Genomic DNA, 25,953 nt, shown 5'->3' with positions numbered 1-25,953 from the left:
TGAAATATGGTGCTGAAAATTTCCAGTACTGAGTGATCCATGCCTCTTATGAGAAATATTGGCATTCATTTGTATTTTTCTAAATGATAAATGGAGGGCAGCTTTAATAATAACCACGAAGTAGCTGACACAACTCTGCAAGGCCCTCTTGTCCCAACACATACCCTCTAACATTTCTCTGATGAAAATAGGGATGTCATATTCCATTATTATTATTATTATTATTATTATTATTATTATTATTATTATTATTATTATTCTTACCACCACCCATCCTTCTGATTGGGTTGTTCCAGCCACTCTGAATGGCTTCCAACATATATAAAAACATAATAAAACATGAAACATTAAAAAAAACTTCCCCATAAAGGGCTGCCTTCAGAGGTCTTCAAAAGGTTGTGTAGTTACTTATCTCCTTGGCTCGCGGGTCACATAATTCAATACTCTCCAACATTTCTCCAATGAAAATAGGGATGTCCTAAGGAAAAGTGTGATATTCCAGTATCAAATCAGAAACTGACAGCTTCTGTAATTCTGGGACTGACCCTGGAAAATAGAGACAGTCGGAGGGTCTGCAACCAGGGATGCTTCAAAAGTCTGCCTGTGTGTGCTAAGCTTTTTTTATGGCTGGAAATAAAGAATAGTTTTTTAGGAGCCTTGAGAGAGAAATAGAGATCACTTCCCTTATGGCACACACATTGCCTCACCTGCCTCTGGCCGAATAGCTTTTTGGAACAATACAAGCCTCACTAAAATCTGTTTGACTAGAGGTGGCACTAGGATGACTGCACATGCCACAAACAGCAATCCCTCTTTCCAAATGCCTTCAGCTAGCTGCAGGGAAACAAACCAAAACCTATTATCTGTAGTCTAATAGAATGTTGTGTCCTCCTGTCTCTTTAAGATCGTTCAATCATGCCTGGGAAGTGCTTCCTCTGGCCAAAGGAAGAGCCCAACTTAGGGAATCAGTAATTGTTTCTTGACTCTCAAAAAAGAAGGTCAAATACCACACTTTCTCCATTCCAACAATCAGATCAGCTGCCAATAAACTGCTCAGAAGAACAATGTAATAAAGGATCAGAGAAATCCCAAGATATTTGTTTCTTTCCTTTCATGTATTGGCAGAATGAGAGCTTGTGAGAAAAAACAATTGTTATTCATGGTACAAGTTGTTGTGTAGTTGAGCAATTGTGCATGCAATGCACAATAATGATCCAGACCAGCACCAAATGGGGCACAATGTGTAATTAACCCAGATCTCTGCTTTTAAATGGGGAACAATGAGCAATTAAGCTAGATCTCCGTGCCTTTGAATGAGAAATGGTGTGCAATTTTTGATAGACCTGTGCGTTAAACTGGGGCATCATGTAATTTAACCGATTGCATATGTGATTCTGTGTAACAAGGATGCAAAAGATAAACTTGCTATTGAAAGCATCCCAGATCTGCTTTTGCAGATACGCCTTGAACATACAATGCCCATCTTGGGAAGCACAGAAAGATCCACAGAAATAAATAAGATTTTGAATACAAACTACAAGGAAAGGCAAAATACCAATTCACATGTGCCTTTTATATTGTTACAAGTTATAGGGTAGGCTGTATGTCTGAGCCCCCCTTCAATTCCTGGATCCAGCCCAGATTCAATTGCTGGAATAGCCAGAGCAGCCTGGTAATGTCCCACTAAAGTATGGGTCGTTAAGGGAACAAAGGAAGTGGTTCTGTGACAAATGACAAATTGTGGGTCTCCCTTCCAAAAGTAAAAATCTGGACTGAGTTGTGAGCTTTTTGTGGACCCTGCCCTGCCCTGCCGGATTTTGAGAAGGTGGCGTAAGGGCTCCCGCAGCCCTGGCACTGCTTTTCCTCCATAGGGTCTTGCTCCTGCCAGTATCCAGTTTGGTGCCAGTGCTGCCCTGCTTTTGAACAGCTTTTGAGCCACTACCCCCCCCCATTTTTTCAGTTTTTGAGACATTTTCAGCAAGGAATCGCCCCCATTGCCATACGTCTGGGTTTCCCCGGACATTTAGCTGATTTCTGGAAATTCCTCCCGGGCGCCGTTTTAATCGTTTGAATTCTGGACCTGTCCGGGAAAATCTGGGTGTATGGCAACCCTGCTCTCCCTCAGCTGTCTTATTGGTTAGAAAGAGAAAGGGCCTGAGTGGAATTTTGTGAGCCAGAATCTGGAAGAAAAGCTGCAAACAGGAAGGGGAAAGGGAGAGGCATATTTGATTTCTGTTTGAGTCCAAAGCTACGGCAATGGAAGAAGGAATGCCCTTTTGAGGCATTAATGCTCATCGTAGACTTGGGTTGTATATCTGTGTAAATAAACTATATTTCATGAAGACACCATAGTCTCTCCTGTGCCTCATTTCCAAACGGAAACACAGACCCTGGGTCAGCTCCTGGAGCCCCTGGGATCTCAGACCGCTATGTGATTAGGTTGGTGTACAACAATATATATTACTCTTTTTAAATTTGAGTTTATTTATTCAGTTTTGTGACAAAAGGTGCCAGGTGGCTGAAAATCATGTGCTAATTAGTGTTGACAGAAACAAAAATAGTTGTTCTCTTTTTCTTTTCAGCACAATACGTTAACATATACAGTGCTTCTATTTTAAGTTGGTATCAGGACAGGAGTCAATTCCAGCAGTTCTGTTGTACACAGAGTAATGAGGCTATGCTGCGTATATGTTAGAGACCACAGAGCCCTCAAGTGGGAATCTAACCTTTATCTCCAGGTGAGCTGCACCTTTCTGCTGGGAATCTAACCTTTATCTCCAGGTGAGCTGCACCTTTCTGCTGGGAAACCCCAACAGATTGCATTAATTGCTAGAGAGTTATCATTTGCCCTAAGGTAAGGTTACCACACGTCCCTGTTTCTCGGGAACAGTCCCTGGATTTACAAATCAGTCCCCTGACAAAATCCTATCATTTCTACTGAAGTTGAAAAGTGTCCCCGGATTCATTGAAAAAAATCCGGTAACCTTACGGCCTAAGGACCTAGCTTACCCATTTTGCCTAGTTTTATTGCCCATTATATGAGAATACTTCCTTAAAGCAAGCATAAAGGTTATGATAGTTCAATCCAACCCATCCTCTATTGCCCCAGCAATAACCATCGCTGCTTAGAGGTGACGTTCCAGCAACACACATAGTATGCTTCTAGACAGTCGGCGGTGTGGGCTTCAATCCCATCCAGCAAATTCAAGCTGCACAGCTAAAACTGATCTGGGACTATGGCTAAAGAAGCCCACTTCCCACAAAAGATCAGAGTTTTTGTGATGAGGAAAGGGATGAGAAAGTGTGGGGCAACACATGCTTTGATGCAACATAATCTAATTTCCCCGCAAACAAATCAAGACGAATGTTCATTAAATGTGTTATCTGGAAGCCACCCAAGACATATCCTAGCCTAGAAGGTCTACTGAAGGTACCCTTCCCCCCAATGGCTTATTACTTATTTTAATTGCTTATTGGCTGCTGTATTAAGCTGTGGATTTGAGTGATCCCTCAGTCTTTGAGGGTGATTTGCTCAAAAGCCATGGTTATGTCGCCTTCCCCTGCTTTGCACTTTTATTTTATTTTCATCTATTTTATCAAGGTATCTGTTACGCTTCTGTAATTCATTATTTATGCTTTTTCTGTTTTACTTTTGCCTTTGACTGACACCTGGATCTCTGCTTCTGACATGGGTTACTTTTGCTGCATTAACTTCCCATTGGTTCTCCTTTTCACTGTCTTTCTTAGGGTGTGTGTGTGTGTACATCTTCTTTCTCCAAGATACTATTTTTCTTCTATTCCTTCCCCTGCCTTCCCCATGTTTGAATCCCATGCTGCATGACTAGTTTCTCCAGCGAGCGCTACTCTCGCTGTTATGTACCACCCTCCTGGTTCAATGTCTACTTTGGGGGGGGGGGAGAGCTGATTTTGAAGTCTGGCTTTAATCTTTTCTGCCGTTTTTTTCTCCTGTTTTACTAGGTGGTGATGTGCACAGTGATCAAACAGCTGATTCAGAATCCTTCAGGTTTATTCTCCCCCTCTTTATTACTTTGATCTTTCCCCATTTCCTTCCTCTGCTGCTCACAAGTCTTGATTTAGTCATCATTTCCTCATGCTCACCTGTTGATTTTTCTAATATTCCACATTCCCTTTATGATTATCATTTGATTTTATTTGCTCTGGTGTACAGTTCTACTGCTTCACCAAGAGATTGTAATTCCGCTCCTGCGACCTGATACTTTCCCCATTCAACTAACTCAAATCTGTTTCCTATTTCTGCACCATCTACCACTAGTGCTGGTGTTTTCTAAGTCTGTGGTAGCATCCACTCTTCATTTGTCTGGCCCTCATAAGTTTTCATCTTCATCATTCTTGCTCTGCTCAGCCTTGGCTCATTCCTGAATTGTGCTGCCTCCTGCTTGTACATTTGTACTGCTGAACATTCATGGTTCAAATTCCATCTGTTGTCTGATTTTCTCCATTTATAAATTTGTGCTCTCTTTCCCCCTCCTATTTATTTTGTGAGGTGGTTTTGTGCTTTGCTTTAAAAGTCTTATTTTTCTCCCTCCTGTTTGCCTCCTGTTTGTATGTAATCCTCTTTGTCACTCTCTTTTATCTCCTAAAGCTTTCTTAGTCAAAGTCACTTCCACTGTTTGTCCCAACCTCTGCCTTCTGTTTTCTTTGAGAGCCACTCCATATCCTCAGACATTTCTACTGCTACAAATCTTATAGTGTGGTGCTCTATCTATCTATCATCTATATCTATCTATCTATCATCTATCTATCTATCTATCTATCTATCTATCTATCTATCTATCTATCATCTATCTATCTATCATCTATCTATCTATCTATCTATCTATCTATCTATCTATCTATATATCTAATTTTCGTTTTCATCTCATCTTCCACAATGCTAACGTTGGTCTCGTTTAGCTTTTTCATCTCATCAAGATTCTTTCTCTTCTTTCTGTTGATAACTGCTTGTTCAGTAGTTTGTTCTTTTTACAATTATTTGCTTTTTGGTTGGACTCCTCTTAGGCCTCTTGCTCTGGACTTTAGGGGTTGTTTTTGCTCAGCTCTGTCTCTCTCTGTGTATTTGAACCGGTAATTCCTTGCATCTCTTTCTTACCTTATATCCCTTCTGGCGGCAAGAGAGGAAGAGGGCATGCAGAGATTTCTCCTGCTATCTCTGGGTTCAAGGTTTCGTTCTTAACTTTTCAGTACATGCATTGTCTGTGCCTTTTCATAGTTTCTTGGACTTTTCTTGTTTGCTTTCCATTTTTCTTCTACCCCACTGCCCCTGTCCAAGTGGTGGTTTTTTGTTTTTGTTTTTTGGTTACCTTCTCTCTGGTGTGCTTTACCTGTTGAAAGATGCACTCCATTCAATGCAGCCCAGCCTTTAAGAAGCATCTTAAAATGCATTTGTTTCAGCAGCTTATTTTTTATTTTATATACAAAATTATATCTATGCCAACCCAAGGTGGCTGAATTAATTTCTTCTTGATCCTATTGTCAGGTTTCCTCCCGTTACATCTCTCCCCCCCCCCCCGCCACCCCGATCTTATGTTGTATCATTTAGTAAATTGTAAGGCAAGGCCATTGTTTTATTTTTTAAAAAAACTGGTAAAGTGTCAAGTTGTCATAAGTTGTCATGTACCGCTGCTGCTGTTACTACCTGCTTCTTAACTGCCGCAGAGGTGAGCTGGGCAGTTGTTACTCTTTGAAATAAAAATAAAATAAAAATGCAAGCAATATTGTGTAATTAGTGGAATGCCCACCAGATGGCAGCTATGAGTGTTGTGATAGCCCGAACCTTGAACAGCAACTAAGGCTTTGACAGGGAGGAGGAACCATCTAGGTAAGGAAAACCGGTGGTGTCATCAGTTGTTACCAGAAGCCAAGGATTGGGAGTGGCTCTCAAAGGCAAGAGGACAGCTGTGGAGATGATGAACCCAGGCACTGACATTGAGCCTGGACTGGAGACTATCAGCAGAGAGATCCTTTGAGCCAGAGTTTCCCAAACTGGGACCCCCAGAGAGAGCATCACCCCTAGAGACAGATTGCCCTGAGGAACCAGTCCTCTTTGTGGGAGGGGTTGCATGCTCCTTAAGACCTCTTCCTCAGTGCTGGCAACATCCAAGGCAGAAGCGGCCTTGAGAATTAGAAGCTGCCTTGAGTGCTGCACTCCAGGCTAGAGAAGTCCCTCACCAGGAATTTCCCTTTTCCAGAAGGAGTCAGACCTTGTTCTGCATGACAGTGGTCCTTTCCACTGTGGGGTGTATTTAAATTGTTAGAACACATATAGGTCTGAAAAGACATGCCATAATGGCTGCTGATTTCACAGAGCAAGGAGAACCAGAGGTTCCTTTGCCGGGCCACTGCTGTTCTTGTGGGGAAGAGACATCTGCAGGTCAGTCTTCCAGGTGGAAAGTTGCAAGTTCTTCACACACCATCCATTACCTCCCCCTCCCCCACCACCTCCGTTTGTAGACAGCGTCTTTCCTTTCCTGACTGGAAAAAACAGTTTAGGAGGAGGGGATGAGAAGACAGCTGATAGACTCACAGTGCTGTTGCCATCATTACATAAGATGCTCCAACTAGTGAAAGTAATTAATAGACGTAAGCTAAATAAATTAAGCTATTGATGTTGGATCTACAAACTTCTCGCAAACTGAAGAGGCGCACACCCAGATGCTGATGCTGACTTATTACAGGGTGCAAATATTGTGTTCCAATAATGGAAGTTACATAATTCACCATACGCTTGAAAACAACTCTATTTCAATTAAAACAGTAGAACTGATAACATTCCTTTTTTCTTTTCTTTTTTAGTTTTGGGGAAAGATCCCCAGCTTGTAATTGCATTAATTACAAACACACACACAGTTGAAAAAAGTCATTCAGATGTAAATGCCCTTAACTGAGAAGAAAGCAATTGGCAGTATAATTTTTGGTTGTTGCAGTTAATGAAACTATTTGATTTTGCTTTAATTGGACTTTTAATACCACAAAGCACTCTCCCAGTGATGAGATTTCTTCAGGAAGGTACCATCCAGCAGTAGCTCTAAGACTTGCAGAGGAAACTCATGCTGTGTGCGTGTGCTTTCACGGCATGCCCTTCAGCAGACTTTGGTGTCTCTCAGATTTTACATTTGCCACTAGATGAAGCAGTGCAGAGAGCAGTGAGGTGTTCACCACAGATTTTAAAAACTCACTTTTCGTTTAACTGTTTATTCCCACTAACACGTATCTAAATAGGTGCCAATGGAGCTGAGATCCTGTCCTCTCATACAAATCAAGCAAACTTATTGCTGGTTCTGGGGTTGAGCATTGCTGTGTGGGAGAGGATAGCTGTACATCTTCTTGCTTTTAGAAAATACAGACAAATCTCTTTGAAAAGCCTTGTGGTTGGGGGGGGGGAAGGATAGTTTTCTAGTTTTCCAATGGTTGTCACTTTTTAATATTTTTGTTCAAGAGCTAGGCAAGCATTCTGTCACTAGAGCTGAAATGGGGAGCCTCAGGCCAGGGGGGTGAATGTGGCCCTCCATACATCTTTATTGTGCCCTCTAGACACTCCCCAGCCTCGTTCTTATCTCCTCATGCCATACTCACACCAGCTCTGCTTTGCAAGCTCCTGGAGTGCTATCTATGGCAACGTTGTGTCCTTGAACCCTGATAATGCTACTTGCTTATATGGATGGAGGACAGAGACTGAGGTGGAGGATCGGGTAACAATCCAGCATGTGGACCAGATCCTTTCTTCCCTCACCACCATCATCCTGCAGATCAGTTTTGATAGGTGGGTGGAGCCATTTGATCCTGTGCTCAAGGAAGACGTACTCAGCTGATTAATGCGGAGAGGCTAGCTTTCAGACAGGATGGGTCTTGGCATCACAAATTGCTTGCTGATTGGCTTCAGAGTGATGGCTCTCAGCACACACCAGCTGTTTGGCATTGGGAGCCATTTTGTTTTGCTTGGTTTGTTTTTACATTATTGTAATCTATTTTGGTATGTTATTGTTAGCTGCTTTAGGCTTCCTTTTCGGACAGAAAAGCAGGGTACAAATATATTAAAAAAATGAAAATGAAGTTTCATAACACATGATGTTTGGAAGACGGGCAGTTTCTCCAAGACAGAGAATCATGGTTCTTTCATGAACACTACTAACAATCCTAAGGGACAGGTACTAATTCAAGCTGGTCCTAATGGAAAGCACTTATGTGATCATATATAAAATAAGATAGAAGGTTATGAGAGAAATTGAATAGAGGCAAAGTCTTTTGTCGAGACAGAGATAGCCCTCACATTGATCTCAAAATGATTGCCCCCATCAACGCCAAAGGAAATTAGGAATGTTAAGTGCAATGTGATCTTTCCTGCAAACTCAAGGGTTAGTCAGCTAAAGCCAACGGGAGCAAGATTCAAATCCCTGTGCATTTAATATACCATTTAGGAAGTATTGATCTTCTTTTTTTTAAAAAAAGATGCCTTTTGGCTACAGTTCAGTGCCAGATATTTGGCACAAAATAAGTAGCCAGTGGTTTGGAAAACAGAGCACAGATAGAAGGATTGTTCAGTTTCTTTCTCAGATATGGTTGGAACCCAGAAATTCTTCCCGCTGAGGAAATGAATCCTTTGAAATACACTTCAGAATGGCATCCCTCCTCCCTTTTAGGCCTGCCACACAGCCTGGGTATCAACAGGGAAAGAAAGCCTTTATGGCCTGTTGGAGATGTCCTCAGCTTCAAATTTAGAGAGAGATGTTTTGAGTGAAATATGGGGTCTTAGACCATGATATCCTTAGTAGTGCTAGTCTGCAGATGTGGGTGCTTACAAGGGAGAAATCTGTGGGCAGGAGAAAGATGCTTTGCCATTCCCAGCTTAACAATTCTCTCTTGCAGGTACCCCCTCTCTGCTTCAGCAGTTTTACATCACTGACCACAGATCCTGCCCCCACAAGCATCTGCAGCCCCTTCCTTTTAACCTTCATCTCAAGAGATGATGGTGGTGAAGATGGTATTGATGACAATGAACCCCAGGACAGTAAACAACAAAACAATACATTAAAAAAAGAAATTTAAACCATTTAAAGCACCTGAAAACATTTCCAAGCAGTCACACATGCTCCCAGCTGCTAATTTCAAGATTGCCAGGAGCAGGTTGTTCCAGCCATCAAATGCCTTGTTGAACATGAATGTTTTTAAAGATTGCAAGGGTGACTTCTAGACAACCTGTTTAATGAGCATTCAGCCTGATTTGTTTGAAGAGAGATTAGACTACGAAGGCTATTTAGTAAACACTGATGCTGATTTGTTTGTGGGGAGATTAGACATTGTTGCGTTAGGAGCACTTTCCCTCACACGCATTTTCCTGCCATTTTTGTTACCTCAGGAAGCCTGGACTTTTGGGACAAGCTGGTTTGTTTTGCAGGAGCTCCAGGTCAGCTTTATGTTAATCGCTCAGCCTGAATTTGCCAGGATGTGACTGAATCCCACAAGTAATGAGTGACAGTCTGGAAGTTCCCAGGGATGGCTTTCAAATGCCAGGCTTATACAACACTGCAGGTCTGTGGCTCTGAGGTCTTTACTAAATGCTTTCGTAAACTTCTAAAAATTTCTTTTGAGTGAAAATGCCTCAGATAGAAGCAGCTTGCCTTTTCTTTCTATGACTGACATGGTAAGCAGCTGTACAACTAGGAATGAGTAGAAAGGCCCTTTTCCTCCTCCACCACTATTCTACTCCTCCTGTATTACGTTTATATAATTCTCCAGCTCCTGTTTCTGGATCAAGGTCCTTGTTAAGACAAGGATGAGGGGAATTTTGCTCCTGTTAACTGCCATCCCGTGCACACTTACTTGGCACAGTGATGTCCAGAGAATGTCATAGGACTCACTTCCAAGTAAGCATGCATTGGATCAGGTTGTTACAAAAGAAAGCTATATATCTATTGAGGAGAAATAACCTGTATTTTTTTTTAAAAAAACTAGTTAAGAGAGAATATTATTAATAGGAATAAAGAGCAAGGAAAGATTGTAAGATATGTTAATGAAGCAGATCAGAAGGAGAAGGGCCGAATGAATATTCTGTGGGAACCAGAAGTGACAGAAAGGAAAAACTTAAAAGAGCATATATAGTCTTCCCTCATGTTACTTCACCATCCTGTGTGAGAACGGTTCAAAATCCTCATCAGTGTGAGAGAAGAGCCTTCCTTTGCCCCTTGAAGTACTAGGCCAAAGGGTGTAAGTAGTTCTGAAATGTATACCTTTCTTCTGAAGGGTTTTTCTTACAAGATTAAAGGCAGCAAGGTTTCTTTTAAGTCTGAGAGAACCTGTGACAAAATAGTTTTGTCTTATATGTGGATGAGGGACCCTTTGGAGTACGCTGCTTTGGAGAGAGTGGAGGTTGACTTGTAGTTGTGAAGAAGGAACCAAGGCAAGCACAACTCCTCATTAGTTTTGGGTCATGGAGGTGCATGCAGGGAGGCCTCTCGATTCTCCGACCCTCCCATTTTTGAGAAATGGAAAAGCTACTCCAAAGAAAAGATTCAGAAGCTCCCTTTTTTGAGAAAGTATCAGAAGGATGGGCCTGGATTTTTATCTTCTTATATGGCAGCAAAAGAAACACTCTGCAAATGTATATGGGACCAGATTGTTAGAAAGTAAAGTAATAGATGGATGAGGTGATGAATAACTTGTATAACAGTAACTAGTTGGGAGCAAATATTATTTAAAATAGGAACAAATAGACTGTAGAGGATCATCATTAATTTGCAGGTTAACTCTACATATGGGGAAATAAAAAAATTCCCTGGAATCTCCTCAGGTTTGTTTATTCTGCCTGGGCAGACACATCTAGCCCTTACTGAACCTTTTTATGATTTCAAAACTAGGTGCAGAGTCCTGAATCCACATCATGGCAGCTTCTAAGTTCTTAGGCATTCCTCTGGCCTAGCAAATATCCACGGTTGACTGTTTGAACCCAAGTAGCAGTATTACACAGTATAGAAATTAAGATTCACTTCCAATGAGCTATTTGGAATTGTATCTGCATTTTAGTTGGCCTTCCACCACCACCCCAGTGTGTTTACAGTGATGGAGTAGACAGTGAGAGATAACCGAAGTACTAATGTTACTGCCACTGGGAAACAAATAAGGCAATTAAAACTTCAACTTGCGCAAGCACACACACACCCTGACTGAGAATTTCTGTGCTGTTTGCTGATTAGCCTGGCTTCTATAATTTTTAACTTCTCTACCCTCTAGAACTGCAACAACCACTGCCCTATAGAATTCAAAATCTGATTGTCGCATTGTCAGATAAATTTACTTACCAAATAAAGAGAGAGGGTGTTACTTTTTCTTATATACTTATTTACTTACTTAATGTTTAACTTTGAAAACTTGTCTTCCACCATTGTTTAATTCCTTCCCCTTTCCCTAACAAGACACATTTTTGTAGACTTATTTCTGGTTGGGGGACTGCATTGCAAAATGAAGTGCAAATTTCAAACAATAACAGCATTTAGATTTGCTTGCTGGTTCAGGAAGTCCAGGCTAAGCAGACTCACATGAAAATTCAAACTGAAATTCAAACCCATTCTTACTTGTGTCCATTGTCTCCAGTCTTTTCCTCCACTACTAGCAATATTAAATGGACAAACATGCTTCATTGTGTTCGTGGGCAGGCACACAACAATAAGAGGCTGCAGCAGTAGCGCCCTGCCTGTCCTGCTGCCCTCCCTAAGCCTCTGTGCATGCTGTTAAATAACTAACTTTTCATTTATATCATGAAAACATGCTCAATTATTCCATAATATTTTTTTTAAATGCTAAGCAATATTACCCTTATTTCAGTAACATTCATTTTTGTAATGAATTTAATTATTCTGTTATTGTACTTAATTATTATGTTGCTGTGCCTGTTGTTAACCCACTGAGTGTGCAGTAGTAGCAGAAATGGGGATCTATAAATAAACTTAACTTGACTGACAGCATATTAGCAAGATATGCAGTGCACATTTTCTCCTGGCTGCACCTTAAACAGCTGTTGACTTTTTTTCTTAGAGTTTATTCTCTTAGCCTATAGGAAGATGTAAGTCTATGCTGTCTTCATATTACTAATCGCTCATTCATGTAACTGAATTATTAGTAACAATTCATATTACTAACAGCTAATTCATGGTGCATGAAGCCGACTGATAGATATATATATTTTTTTTTGAGGGAGGGGACAAATAGATCTTGGCTAATGATTCATCAGCCAGCTGAGCTGTTTATTACATGTGCCGATTACTTGTTTGCATGCAGATGCAAAGCTCTCCAAAGTGGTTTAAGCAGCTGGCAGGTTGAATTGTGATCTCTGCTTATGATGAAAGGTTCACATGATTGGTTTGTTCAAAGCAGATTCCAATTCAGTGATTAAAAAAATTCTCATGTTGGCTCAAGCTCCACAAAGCCAGGAAGCTAAGGTTGATAACTTGACACACCCTGTGATCAGTAATGATGTTGGCTATGGCACCATGTGTGCTTATTTACAACTTACCCTCCATGCCTCCCAACTTTTCCTCAGTTTTTCAGGCCCATATCCAGATGGGGAAGGTGGAATGCCTGGAACCAGCAAAGACATAATACTGCTTCTGTTTAGCCTTATATATAGCCTCTGAGCCTTACTGTATTGCGAGGGAAATCCTCCTGGGCATAGACCCATGTCTCTTTGTTGTTTACATCAGTCTCTGGCAGGCTGGGTTAAACAGTGAGAGATGGGGGTCTCCTGTGATGCAGTAGGTCTGAGAGCGGCACACATATTTCCTAGCACAATTTTGATTGATGATGATGCCAGTAACAATAAATGTCAAAGCAAGTTTTGAAAATAGCTCACCTGTTTTTCATAGATTGCAAAGATGCATAAGGTGCATCTCGGCAGCGTGGAGGTGGTTCATGTACTGACTGTGAGCAGGACTGGGTTGCTTAATTATTGATATTTCAGTGCATTTTTAGGCCAGCACCTTTTCTTCTCTAAAAGGTTCTCACAGGAATTTACACAGAATATCCTGTAGGCAATTGAACTCACAAGTCTAAGCCCACATGCCTTTTTTGTTGTGAGTGTGGGATATGAAGGAATAATAATAATAATAATAATAATAATAATAATAATAATATGCGCTGGAAGAGGTTGCTTAACCTTTCTACTTTTCAGCTGTAGCACCAAACCACCCAGGCCTGTTTTATCCCCACCAAGTATATCAAGATCCAAAGCAAGTCCAGGCACTTATGGAGATAACCAGCCATAAGAGAGCCGCAAGCCATGAAGTCAAAACCAGCATTTTGACTTGAGCCTGGGAATGGACAAAGCAGCTGCACTGTCTCCAGTTGTAGGTTCATAATGCATTCCCACTTAGCAGCTTCAAAGGCAATCCCATGCACAGAACAAAAGGGGTTCCCTCAGATATAGAATCATAGAATTGTAGAGTTGGAAGGGACCACAGGGAGGTTCCAACCTCCTGCAATGCAGGAATCTTTTGCCCAACATGGGGTTCAAACACATGACCCTGATATCAAGAGTCTCGTGTTATACTATGTTGGACCAAAGCCCACGAAACACACCAGGTTGCTAGTGCTTTGATCTGGGGATCAGGGAGGTTTCAAGTCATGATTGTAGTGTGGACTGAACTGGTTCATGTTCCATTTCAAAGTCTATATGGTCCTTCTAATCTCTTCATATCTGGAGAGGATGCCTTATGCTATGCAGCATCTTTAAGTGAGATAACATATGTTTGATTTAGCAGCAGGCTTGTTCTGTACTGGTCCTTGAGTCCGAGCAGAGATCTAACTGGCTGTTCAGTTTTTATCAGCAGATGGAAATGTTTCTAACCAAAACACCTTCCCTGGATAATGTTAAGGGGCTTCAAAATGTTCCAAGAGTCACTTGGAATTTTGAGTGCCATGGGCACCAGTCACAAAATGGCAGCTGTGGGAGAATAGTGTAACACAAAATGGTTGCTGTGGGGCATGGCAAAATGGCTGTCCCATCTAAAAGCATAAAAGGCCACAAAATGGTGCAGGCATGTTGCCCACATCAGTAGCCCTATCATGGGTGGAAAAGCAACTCCATAAGCCACCACAGCGCTCCCTCACAGAGGGAAGTTCTTTGCATCTCTCCTCTTGTTCAGAGCAGGAGAGAGAGAGTGCAATGCAAGAGTGAGTCAGGGCAAACAGGAACTGGGCAGAAAGCACAGTCTCTGGTGCTTTTTGAATTTTTGAGACATTTACTGACCTCTGGTGTTTAGCCACACAAGACATGTGGGGTGAGACTGGCTATTCCTAAAATCCACCTAAACAAGAACACTTTCATTTACTGTATTTAAGAACATTAAATATAATTTCTAAATAGGAAATACCCACACCAGAATAACACAATTTTACTACTGTAACCTGGTATACCCGTCTCCCAATTTCAAACAGCTGTCTTTTTTTATCTGTTCCTTCTCCCTCCTCATTCCTCCTCCCATCATCTCCTCTGGCTCTCCCTTCAACTGCCATTCTCCACAGATGCTCAGCTCCTGTCATTCACACCCAGAGTTCCACCAGACTCCCCTGCTGTCAGTCATTCTTCTACTCTTCTGTCACAGGCTTCTATATGGATTTGGGGCTGTATCCAATATTGGCATTCTGCTAGCAGAAAGCACTTGCAATTTTTGTGGATCCCCATGCCCCCTTATGCAGGATATAGTGTGGGTGTCTGTAGTAGGAAAGGTGGAAATCAGCTAACACTTCTTACAGACACAAGTGCTAAGCAGGAAACAGGCAAGCAGCAGTTGCTAGCACGAAGCCACCAGGAGATACAACCCGGTGTATCTACAATTTCCCTGCAGGTGTTTGTCATGAGCTCCTCAGGTCTGTCAGGATTGGGTTTGGATTGGCAGAATCTGATGCAGGAGGAGGAAGAATTAGGGTGGGGGCTGAATGGTGAGAACTTGGGTTGGAGGAGGGGGAAGATCTTTTTCTGCTCCAGCTTCAGTCACTTTGGAATAGGAAGGAGGGATGGCAGCTATCCCCACCCTCTCCTCGATCTTCCCATAGAACAGAGAACCTCAGTGGAGGCTGGGGAGAACCTCAACAAGGAGGGAGAATGAACAGGAGGCAACTGTGACTGAAGAGGAGCCTGAATAGACAGGTGCAATCTTGTTACCTAGAACCAGGTGACACCTTTGGAGATAGGAGCAACGCCACCCATCCCAATAGAGCATGTGTTTGGAATCTGAGTGAGTCTTCAGAAGGAGTGTGCCATGTCTGGTCTTTGAAAGCTTGCTGAGCAGGTTGTGGAAACACTCTGGGCTTTTTTTTGCTTCTGTCTAGTTCTGAACTTCCCTGATACTGAACTGTGTCTCCTGAGCCCTTTTGTCAGCTGTTGAGCCTGTACAGTTACTTGCCTCAATAAGGAATTTCATTACTTACAAGTAAGAGCTCCTGCTTGCATGTTTTGGGGAAGAGGACAGAACAGTTTTGATATTTAATTTTGGGCTGTGGTTTTGAGTTTTATTTTTATCATGTTCTGATTTGCAATTTCTTTTTTGACTTTTGCCGGCTGCTTTGAATACATTCAGTAGAAAAAAATTAAGGAAATAAATATCCGAAGAGAATTTAAAGAAGTAAATCAAACATCTTGTAGATCTACTGACTGACTGAACTGCTTGTTCACAGCTTGTAATCACCAGTACCAACCCTGCGCCCTACAAAAAGCCACAGAAAGATTATTCATTTCACCCATTCTGGCATTGTTTTCAACCCAAGTGCTGATGTGTCATCCTGCAGTTAGGCAAAATATATTAAGAGTTTCACTCAACTGGTCCAAATGGATGAATGAACTGCCATATATTTCAGAGGCAGCTGCATCATAATCCAATTGTACAAATCCCACAGAAGAGAAATAGATACATGATTCGTGTAATGTTTTAGAGCCTGTGTTCCTAATTATTCCCATGGTATTTTCGGTCAGAAAAAAGCCTAACAAATCCAGTCGTTACTCATTTTCGCAACCTTACTAGCTTGTTTCCTTGTACTGCTCCCACTGAGGTTCACAAATTGAGAGATGCATTTGAAAGATTGGTGGGTATTTGTCTGGCCCTCCAGTAGGTGTTGGACCATCATCCCTGATCATTGGCTATGCTTGCTAGAGCTGATGGGAGTTGTAGTCCAGGGACAATTGAAGATCCCTCCCCCTACAATCCCCGGAAAAAGCCCAACTAATGCTTACACAGTTGAGCACATTTTTAAACTCTGGGTTTATATCCAACAGATCCATAGTAGATGTTTCATTTTATACTAAAACAGGCAAATCCAGAAAGATTAAAGTCTGTATTTCGATACATATTGCCATTCTGAACACTGGTGATGGCGTGGTTGCCCACCATTTATCAAAAGATACATGTTATTCCAAAGTGTGAATAACAATTGCACAAGTTGGAGTACAATTTAAAACCAATAGATAAGCACGGCAAAACACAGCACAACAAAAAAACCCTCAGAGGATAGAAGAGTTAGAAGAATAATCTCCAGTCTGAAGCACCTGAGCATATCGGAATGTGTCCTCCTGGCAGCAAAAAACTTGTAGTGCCAGGAAAACCTCCTTATGGGAGGCTTTTCAAAGTAGGAGAGGCTGGCACACTGCAGTTCAATGGAGCCACCACCAGCAATGCTGAGATTTACTGGGGTGGTGCCATGGCAAGGCATCAGCAAGGCTGGCAGTGATAGGAGTGCCAGACTAGTTGCATCAGCTATTTCTGTTCCAAAGTCCAGGGACCACCACATAAAAGGCCATCTCCTCTGTTGAAGCTGAGCAAAGATATTAAGTTGTGTATGGGTGTACAAAAATTAATGAAAGGATGTTATTAAAGTGTCAACATACAACGAGAAAACAATATGACTTCAATTTTACTGTTTGATTCTTCTTCTGTTTCCTTTCCCTTTTCCACAAACCACTTTTGAGATGAAGTGGAATTTCAGAATCATGTATAAAGCCCCCTCTCTCTCCGGGCTCATGTCATTAGTTCCTGTACTGTCCCGGCCAGAGGAGAGGCTTCAAGCTTAAGTGGGGTCATTTGCTAAGGTCAGAGTCCAAGGATACCAATTTACATTCACAGTTTAGGCTCTGGGGAACAAAGTCAGATCAAGTATGGGTCATTTTCCAGCAAAGCAAGGCCTGATGAAGCAAAGCACATGTTCAGATATATATGGTGAGGCAAACCAAGTGTCAAGGCATGGAAGGCAAACTAACAAGGTGGCTAGCACCCTGGATAGCTCCAAGCAGAGACAAGGCATTCTTGAATGTTGCTCCAACATTCCAACCAGCAACTCCAGACTAAAGCTCTGTACACAGCACATACCTAAACCATATACCGCCTCCCCAAAAGGAATCGTGGTAACTGTAGTTTACTCCTAACAGAGTTGCAGCTCTCAGGATTCTTTGAAGGAGATGTCCTTTCAATGTATGGCATATATGCAGTCTAATGTTTAAATAGGACCACAGCTCACCCTGGCCTCTTAGAAGCTGTGTTTGTGGGAGGGGGGGGTTATTGGTTTGTTTTTGTTTTTATGATGTATTTTGTGTTCTCATGTATTTTAATGTTGTGAACCACCCTGTGATCTTCCAATGAAGGGTGGTATGCAAATTTAATAGATAATAATAACACATTTATTTTAACAAAATTTATATACCACATAGCTGTGGTGTAGCCCTTGTCCCACCAGGTCTGGGAGGGCAAGGCCCTGACTGACTCCAGCAACAAAAGCTGAGGCTGCTGAACAAACTCTTTGGCTGGGGTATGTTTTTAAGCAGCTTTGTCGTTGTTGTTGGGGAAGGGTTGTTGCTGTTATTGATATTAACTTTTTGTATCTCTGTTATTAGCTCTTATTTTGATGTATATGGAAATTGTTCAATTTGACTGTGCACATTTTGATGTGTTTTATTTATTGTTTAAATTTGTAATTATGGATTTTTTTATGCTGTACGCTGCCTTGAGCATGGTTTTAACCATGGAAAGGCAGCATGCAAATAAAATGATGTATGTATATGTGTTGATTGTAACAAACATCTAAAGCAGTTTACAAGAAATATTAAGATTATCAGTAAACACATTTAAAAGCAAGTAATTAGAACTTTTTTTAAACAGTTGAAATCAGCAGTAAACTAAAAAGAGATTAAAGTACATCAACTTCTACTTGTCTGGACAGGCTTGCCTAAACAAAAAGGTGTTAAGCAGTCGCCCAAAAAATACAGTGAAGGAGCCTCCCTGGTATCAGTAAGACAGGGAGTTCCAAAGTGTAGGTGCTGCCACACAAAAAGATTGATTTCTGACAACTGCAGAACAAATATTATGTGGTATCAGTAACAGTGCCAGTTCTGCAGATTGAAGTGGGCACATATGGGGTATCACCCCACAAATAAACTGGTCCCAAGCTGTTAAGAGCTTTATATACCAATGGTATATATACTGAAATGGAGGGATATTTATATATGCAATTAAATAAAGAATATTTATTTATACTTCTCAAATCTGAATTTTGTAGAAGAGGTTTTTCCTTTAAAGGGTGATGAAGCGTTGTAAGCCAATATAAAACAACAGCAGCCCTAATTTCCATATCTAAACAAAAACACCAGAGTGTCGTGATTCTAAACCTATACTTAAAAATTACAATACTGTAAATAACCATTAAGACTACTTGGCCTATATTCAAGTCAATTGTTAATTGCACTTTGTATTTAAATCTTCTTCTGCCTCTTGTTGTTGTTTTGGTACATCAAAATATAGTCTTCTGGCCTACTTTCCTGGCTGAAAACTAGGATACAGGAACACACATATAATGGGAATAACATTCAAGGAAATATAATAAGCATCAATTTTTTAAAAAAACAACGACCCTATAACAAATATCATAACATTTCAACTCTATGCACACTTACCTCAACTCAATAGGTATATATAGGATTGTATTTCAATTGACTCAAGATTTATAATGTGTGGGGAATTTGTGGCTCATCAGATTTTCCTGGATTACAATTCCTGTCATCCTTGGCCATTGGCCATGGTCTGGCTGGACTGATGGGCACTGTAGACTAGCAACATCAAGACAGCCACAGGTTCCCCACTCGTAGTTGTGACGTTAACATATATGAGAGAGTGCTGGAGGGGAAATAGTTAAATAGGATGCTCAGACAGGACCCAGGGGGGTGGAGTCAGTGGGTCTATAAAACTAGTTCGGGGGAGTTCGTTGAGAGTTGTGGGTTGGCAGTTGGTTGGATTTCATGGGTTGGCTGGTTGGGAAAGGCAGTTGGTAATAGAGAGACAGTTAGGGCAGTTGGTCCTTGAGTGTGGGGAGGTAGCAGAGATAGAGAGAGGAACATAAGATTAAGAAAGTAAAGAGGAACACCTTTTGGAATGCTGTAAAAGTTTTGTTTTACGTCTGAAATAAAATACACTCTTCTTTATTAATTGAAAAGCTGACTGAGACTGAAGTGATTTTACCAGGGAGGACCTGGTTGGTGGCAGCGGATTAGTGGTGTACGGGTCAATAGTCCGTGAGATGACCGGGGGCTCCGTACAAACGCCACAGTAGTTTAAAAGAAAATGAGAGGTCAAGCAGGCTTTCTATATATTTACCCATCCAGGAAACTGCCTTGCTCACTCTTTGCTTCCTGTAACTGGCAGAGGTACATGTCAGGGTGCAGTTCTCAGCTGTGGTACTGGTTGGAATTAAGGGTTCCCCTCCCCCGCCAATCTGCTGATGAAACTAATTGATTATTTCTGCCTTAGTTCCAGAGAGCAAGATAGCTTCCTCCAGGTACTGCCAGGATTCAGGCAGAAGATACCAAAGTGGTGTATCAGCAAAGCAGCTACATCATCTACTCATGAACTGCTTGGTGCTTCAGGTAAGGGGAGATTTGTGATTGCAGGTTGATTTTCTCATTGGCAAAAGTCTCCAGCGTCTCTTGCCTAAAGAGATGAGGTGGCCCCCAGGGAGGGGGCCTTTTCACTGGTGGCACCCTGAGTTTGGATTGCTTTCCCGGTGAGGCTTGCTTGGCATCTACCTTCAGATCTTCAGACCAGTGGGAGATTTTTTTATTCTCCCAGGCTCTTCAGAAAACCCATGGAATTATTTTTAGCTGGGTTCTAACTGTTATTGTAGAATGGTTCTGTGCTTTTTGTGCTGTTTCCTTTCCCCCTTTTTTAATGCAGATAATTGTATTGATTTTAGTGTTTTAACTTCTTTATTGTTATATAATTTATTGTCCTCAATTTTGTGTGAACTGCCCAGAGGATGTTTTTGATGGGTGGTCAATAAATGTCAGAATGTGAAAAATAATAACCGTAGAGCACTACCATAATATAGGCTCACAATGTGTAGAAAGAAAATGTAGGACATTTAGATTGTAAAGTTCAAATAAAATAGAGGAGGGGAAGCAGTTTAAGATTCCTTCCTCTGGCTTTAGTGTACTGACATAATAGCCTTCTTTCTAGGCTGAGATATTCTAGAGGCCATAATATGCTATTTTCTTTTCTTTGTATACCAGGGTGGGGGAAGCCTTTTCAGCCCAACAGCCACATCCCCATGTGAAAAGTGGGAGGACCCCTCCCCCCACAACACATTACACACTTATACATGTCCACAAACCAAATCATGCATATACATGCACATCCATCCATTCTCACACATAACACAGGGAACACCAAGTTTTTAATATTACCACTCTTCAATTAAAATTCAGGTACCAGATCAGGCCAGCTGCTGATACGACTAGCTTTCCCCCCTCCTTCTGAAATATTTAAACATTTGGAACAAATATAATACATCTATTGCTCTGGCATAAGAAGCTGAGGTTTCTGGAGATTTGCACGTGTAGGTGCTAACAGAGAGGATTTTTTAAAAACCTAGGCAGGACTCTTTGTTGTGACGAGGAATCCTCCATCATAATTACATCAATACCTAGAATTGTTTTGAAAAATAACATATGCAAGTTAAAGACAAATATTATACTTCTTTCCTTTAACATGATTCAACTCCTTTAAAAATGTTTATATTTATATTTGTGTGCGTCAGTAGGAAAATGTAGATGTACCTTAATATTTTGCAAAATTAGGTATAAATAGCTACATAAAAGCAAAGTTATAAGTGAGACGTAAATGAAGAAACTGAAGGGCATTTGGAGAAAAGGAAGCCAGTTTGTCATCAATACAGTTCGTTCACTCCTAGGGAATTTAGCCAACACATATGGTTGTCTAACAGGGGGTCTTAGAACAGCGAGTGATCATAAGAACCATATGTGCTAGTGTACCAATGAACAACTTGGCTCAGTGTGTATAACATTTCCTGTATTTTTCAGAACCACCTTGCATTTAAATAGATACACTGTCAACACATTGCTGGCTTGATGCTATATTCATCTACTTGTGTTAGCAGCACCAAAAGCTAGAATACATTTATCACTTGGGGTGTTTTAAAGACTGAAGCAGCCTTGATGTGGACTGAAAATTATTGACCTATAAACGATCTTAACAACCTTGTTTCACAGGGTTTAGCAAGCTGCATTACTGTACTGAGTCTCGCAGGTAGGGCTCCAAGGCTGCACAACATTGGACACAGTGGGGCTTACTTCTGAGTACACACATAAGATTGCACTCTAAAGATGGCAGGTTGGTGCAACAGCACTCCATACAAACTTCACTACTTACTGCACCAGTTTTGCACATATAGACCAATGGCTGTGTTGAGTACTCATCCCACATTCATATCTTAACCTACTTCCCTTCAATCAACATGAGAAAAGGGGAAGTGTATGTCGCCAAGGAACAAAATGGCTCCAAGGAGAGAGATACTGCATGAGAGCCATAGGTTTAAAAAGCTGGCCTGCAAGCTTTAGATTCATCAACAGAAGCCTTAGTTAAGTTCCCTCACCCCTCAAATTTAAACCACAATATTTTGCCTTTCTACCAATATTGGCTTACAACAAAGCTTAATCAGAGAGAGATGGTTGTAAATTAATTAAAAATGTATTAATTTAAAAATTATCTGCAGCCTTAACACTGGGAAAGCTCAGCCAGTAGAGCATGAGACTCTTAATCTCAGGGTTGTGGGTTCAGGGTTGTGGGTTGGGCAAAAGATTTCTGCTCTGCAGGGGGTTGGACTAGATGAGCCTCATGGTTCCTTCTATGATTCTATGAAAAATCTGTTATCTTGTCTTTTTGTCACAAATGGGACCTCAAGACAAGTAACAACCAACATGATGGTCTTTCTTTCCAACAATAAGTGGAAAGTTTTTCTTATTAAACAGTAAGTTATGTCACACATCTTTCACTATTCCTCAAAAAGGCATCAACATGGAGGTTTGGGAACTATCCAGATTTATTTACACTCCCTCTATATATGCACACACACAGTGCTTTTTTTCTAAAAAAAAATGTTTAGGAGTACAGTAGTCTCATTTTCCTACTCATATCGAAATAATGCCCCTCAATGAGGCTAAACTTAGATTCACAAAATGTTTAGGGTATGCGTACCCCTGCACCCCCCCCAGAAAAAAACCACTCTCTCGGTATAATTTTGAAATATTATTTTTTACAATAATAATTCACTCCATGATTAAATACAACATATGGAGCAAAACACACACTCGATAATACAATCCTGTAACACACGTTTAAGATTGCAAATCCCATAACACATGCATGGAAGGGAAATGCAAGGATGTAAACACCCAGAGCCTTTAAGTGAAATGAGCAACTGGGAATATTGAAAGAATGACAGCAGACTCAGAACTAGCTGAAATTTGAATGGGCAGATTGATTTTCTGTGCAAATCCATTGCTTGACTCTGGGAAAATATTATTGAAAAGGCTTTCCTGTGGCTTTCCTATAGTCTGAGACATATATTGCTTGAAAAGCTTACTAAGAACAGTGGTCCAGATTTGAAGTTCACTGTTCAGAAGCAGTAGTGATGTTGGGTCAGGAGGACTTGGCAGAAGTCCAGTCCACCCCATCAGTGGAAAGACCGGGAAGGTCCTCAAATACACCAGGCTGCAAGTGAGCAAGGTAATACACATTACTCTCTGGTAAGAGCATCCCCATCTAAAACGAACCAATTCCACTACTGCTCAGAAAAGATTACCTTTCTTTTGGTTACATGTTGTTTCAAGCACTTTGTCGAGAGACAATGTATCTATGCATTATAAAAATTAATATGTAAGGCAGGCCAGCCAGCCATATATATTTGTTGTGGCTCATGACTGCTGCCTATAAGCCATATCCCACTTTTTAAAAAATCCCTCCTTTGCACAATCCTCAGTGATGCCCTGAAATGGTGTGTGCAGTGTGTGTTTAAAGATTATGCAGAAACTGGGTTTGCAGTGACTGAGTCCTAGGTGCAGAGGCAAGCCTTTCACATCTCCTACCCTGTACAGGAACAATTTGGACACCTGTTTCCTCCTTGCTTTCATTTTCCTCCCTGCTGCTGATATAGCCACTCTATCTTGGGAATCAGGGGCTTGCTGCCAATTAGGCTTGCTATAACAGAGCTGGATTTTTTTTTTGGGGGGGGAGGAATGTTGACAAGGCTAATTGCTGGCCTATTGGCAGCAGGTTTAGTGCTCTGAGCTGCATGGAAAAGGATTTTAAACCTCAGCTTGCCAGGTGCCATGTTAATGCACTCTATTGCAAGATATAGCACCTATATATGACTTTGCCAGCAAACATCATTTAAAACATTTGATACCTTCCTGCAAGGCAGGAAGCGTTACACTCTGTAAGCATTCCCTGGGACTTACTTACTTTCTTTCTTTCTTTCTTTCTTTCTTTCTTTCTTTCTTTCTTTCTTTCTTTCTTTCTTTTACTACAGAGCCACACATTCTCTACAAATTGGAGAATTAAGCTGCTGGCGCTATTTCCAAGGAATCCAGCAAGGTTTCCAGTATTTTGAGACTTCACACATATAAAAAAAGAATCTTTGCGCTCTGCCATGGGAGGAAAGACAAAATAAAAATTCAAATGTATTGAGTGACTACTTCTAAAGTTCAGGAAACAGGAGGGGTTCTAGAGTGGTATCTCTGTGGACATTGTATCCAGCTGTTTCTGAAGAATGGGGACCATTGTTGGAAGAGGAACACATTTCATTTTCAAAATGAAACCATAGGCTCAGTGTCAATGGTTTTGAAAAATCAAGGTGCAGGGGATCAGCTGTGTATCATAGCCTCTATTTCTGAGGACCATCTCTTGCCACTGAATTTCTGCATGAGGTTAGGAAGACAGGAGAACATTTGTGTAGAGAGGGTGGTTAATAGGAACTGGGCCATACACACAGTGAACCAGCAGCCTGAAATGTGAGCCACAATAACAGAGATTGCTTTGAAGAGGATTTAAACTACACTGCTGCTCTTGGGATATGTAATGAGATGAGAAGGAGGTGCAACTTCCATTTGAAGAGGTGGACCGATGCTTTTCCGGCATCAGACTGATCACAGGGAAGAAGGATTTTTGTTGTCCCAAAGGGAGAGGAGGGCTAGCTCTACCACTAGGCAGAGTAAGGTGTCTGCCTCAAGCAGCTGATTCTGAGTGTCATGAAAAGGCAGCAATTGACAATTATTTGACTTATTGTTGTGGGAAGTTAATTGGACTCAGTGCTGCCTATGTGTGCTAGGTTGTTTTTTTTTGGTTTTTTTTGCAGCCTCCACATGATGCTGTCCTTATCAAAATGCTGTCCCTTATTATTTCCCCAATTAATCTGAATTTGACATGTAAAAACAAAAACAATGGAAATGGTAAATATGGATTAAATGGAGGAGGGGGATGGAATGGCATTTAAATGGTATGGGGTTAAATAGGTAGGAATGGCACGCATACAATAAAGTGAAAGTCCATAGTTGTTTTTTTAAACCATATATTTCGAAAATCTCTGTATAGTGTTTGGGACAGATATAAAAACTTAGTGCAGTCAAAGACACCTTGGTGGCTGTCACCTTTAGAGGCTTTCTCAGTGAAGAGAAATAATATGGAATCAAATTGGGCAACTTATAAAGAAATTTTAAAGGAAGAGCATAACATACTCAATTTTTTTAAAAAAATGAAAAAAATCAGATATTGGTGGATTGGTTATAATACTACCAATTAAATGATGTGTTTAAAATATACAGGAAAATTGGGTTTGAGAAAGAAACATCAAAATTAGAAAAAGAATTACTACAAAACGAAAAGAAAACATTATCAAAAACCTATTGACTCCTCCTGGATTTGGAGGTCAAGGATGAAGAGATCAAATATGTGATGGTCAAATGGGGAAAAGGTTTTGGATACTCCATACAGATGGAGGATTGGGAAAGACTATGGCAAAAAGATTTAAAATTCATGGCCTGTTACACAATAAAAGAAAAATTTATGAAAATGCTGTATAGGTGGTGGTACATGACCCCCAGCAAATTGGCCAAAATACAGTATATAAATCAAAGTCAAATCTATGCTGGAGGTGTAATCAAGGAGAAGGAACAATGTACTACACGTGGTGGGATTGTGACAAAATTAAAAAATTCTGGAACACTGTCTATGACAAATTTAAAAAAAAATTCAGACAAACTTTTGAGAAGAAACCTGAAGCCAACAAAGGAAGAATGGCAAACTAAATTGTATGAGTATTTGGAATTAGCAAGAATGACAGAGGCAATTAGGAACCAACCAAACCAAAAACTCAAACAGGAGTGGGAATGTGTAAAAGATTATCTGGGAGAACATTGTTCTCAAATAAAACCCTTGATATGTTTCGACTAAATTCTGCAAAGTAAAGATCAGATAGGGAATATATATTATGTATTAGAAAGGCAAAAAGGAAAAACAACACATCTGAAAAGAGAAAGAAGACAGAAGAAGCCACACTGAGATGGTGGGAAGTCACTTGTGTAGAAATATTGTTATTGTT

At 40.8% G+C, this 25,953-nt stretch overlaps 1 protein-coding gene and 1 long non-coding RNA gene across 7 annotated transcripts in view; one reads left to right on the top strand and one right to left on the bottom strand.

The window, feature by feature from the left end:
* The window catches only part of ASRGL1 (asparaginase and isoaspartyl peptidase 1), a 74,157-nt gene that overhangs the window by 41,795 nt on the left and 6,409 nt on the right, over positions 1 to 25,953 (bottom strand). For 3 of the 6 annotated variants that reach the window (XM_081904926.1, XM_081904920.1, XM_081904927.1), the window contains exon 2: positions 22,942 to 23,069. The exons of 2 other annotated variants lie outside the window; for them this stretch is intronic. In XM_081904926.1, coding sequence (XP_081761052.1) covers positions 22,942 to 23,032 — 91 coding nt within the window. In that variant the 5' untranslated portion in view covers positions 23,033 to 23,069. Of the gene's footprint in view, positions 1 to 4,131; positions 4,142 to 22,941; positions 23,070 to 25,953 lie in introns of those variants that run through there. One more of the 6 variants, XM_081904923.1, reaches the window with a different exon arrangement.
* Positions 9,417 to 24,787, top strand: LOC309366399. The gene is made up of 3 exons (XR_014166690.1): positions 9,417 to 9,567; positions 19,812 to 19,927; positions 23,887 to 24,787. It is a non-coding gene; the product is annotated as an uncharacterized lncRNA (long non-coding RNA).

Source organism: Podarcis melisellensis (assembly GCF_964234715.1).
Source record: "Podarcis melisellensis genome assembly, chromosome: 3".
In the NCBI taxonomy this organism is placed as follows: Eukaryota; Metazoa; Chordata; class Lepidosauria; order Squamata; family Lacertidae; genus Podarcis; species Podarcis melisellensis.
Note: the sequence above shows the minus strand (reverse complement) of the source record. Positions and strands in the feature narration are given on the sequence as shown.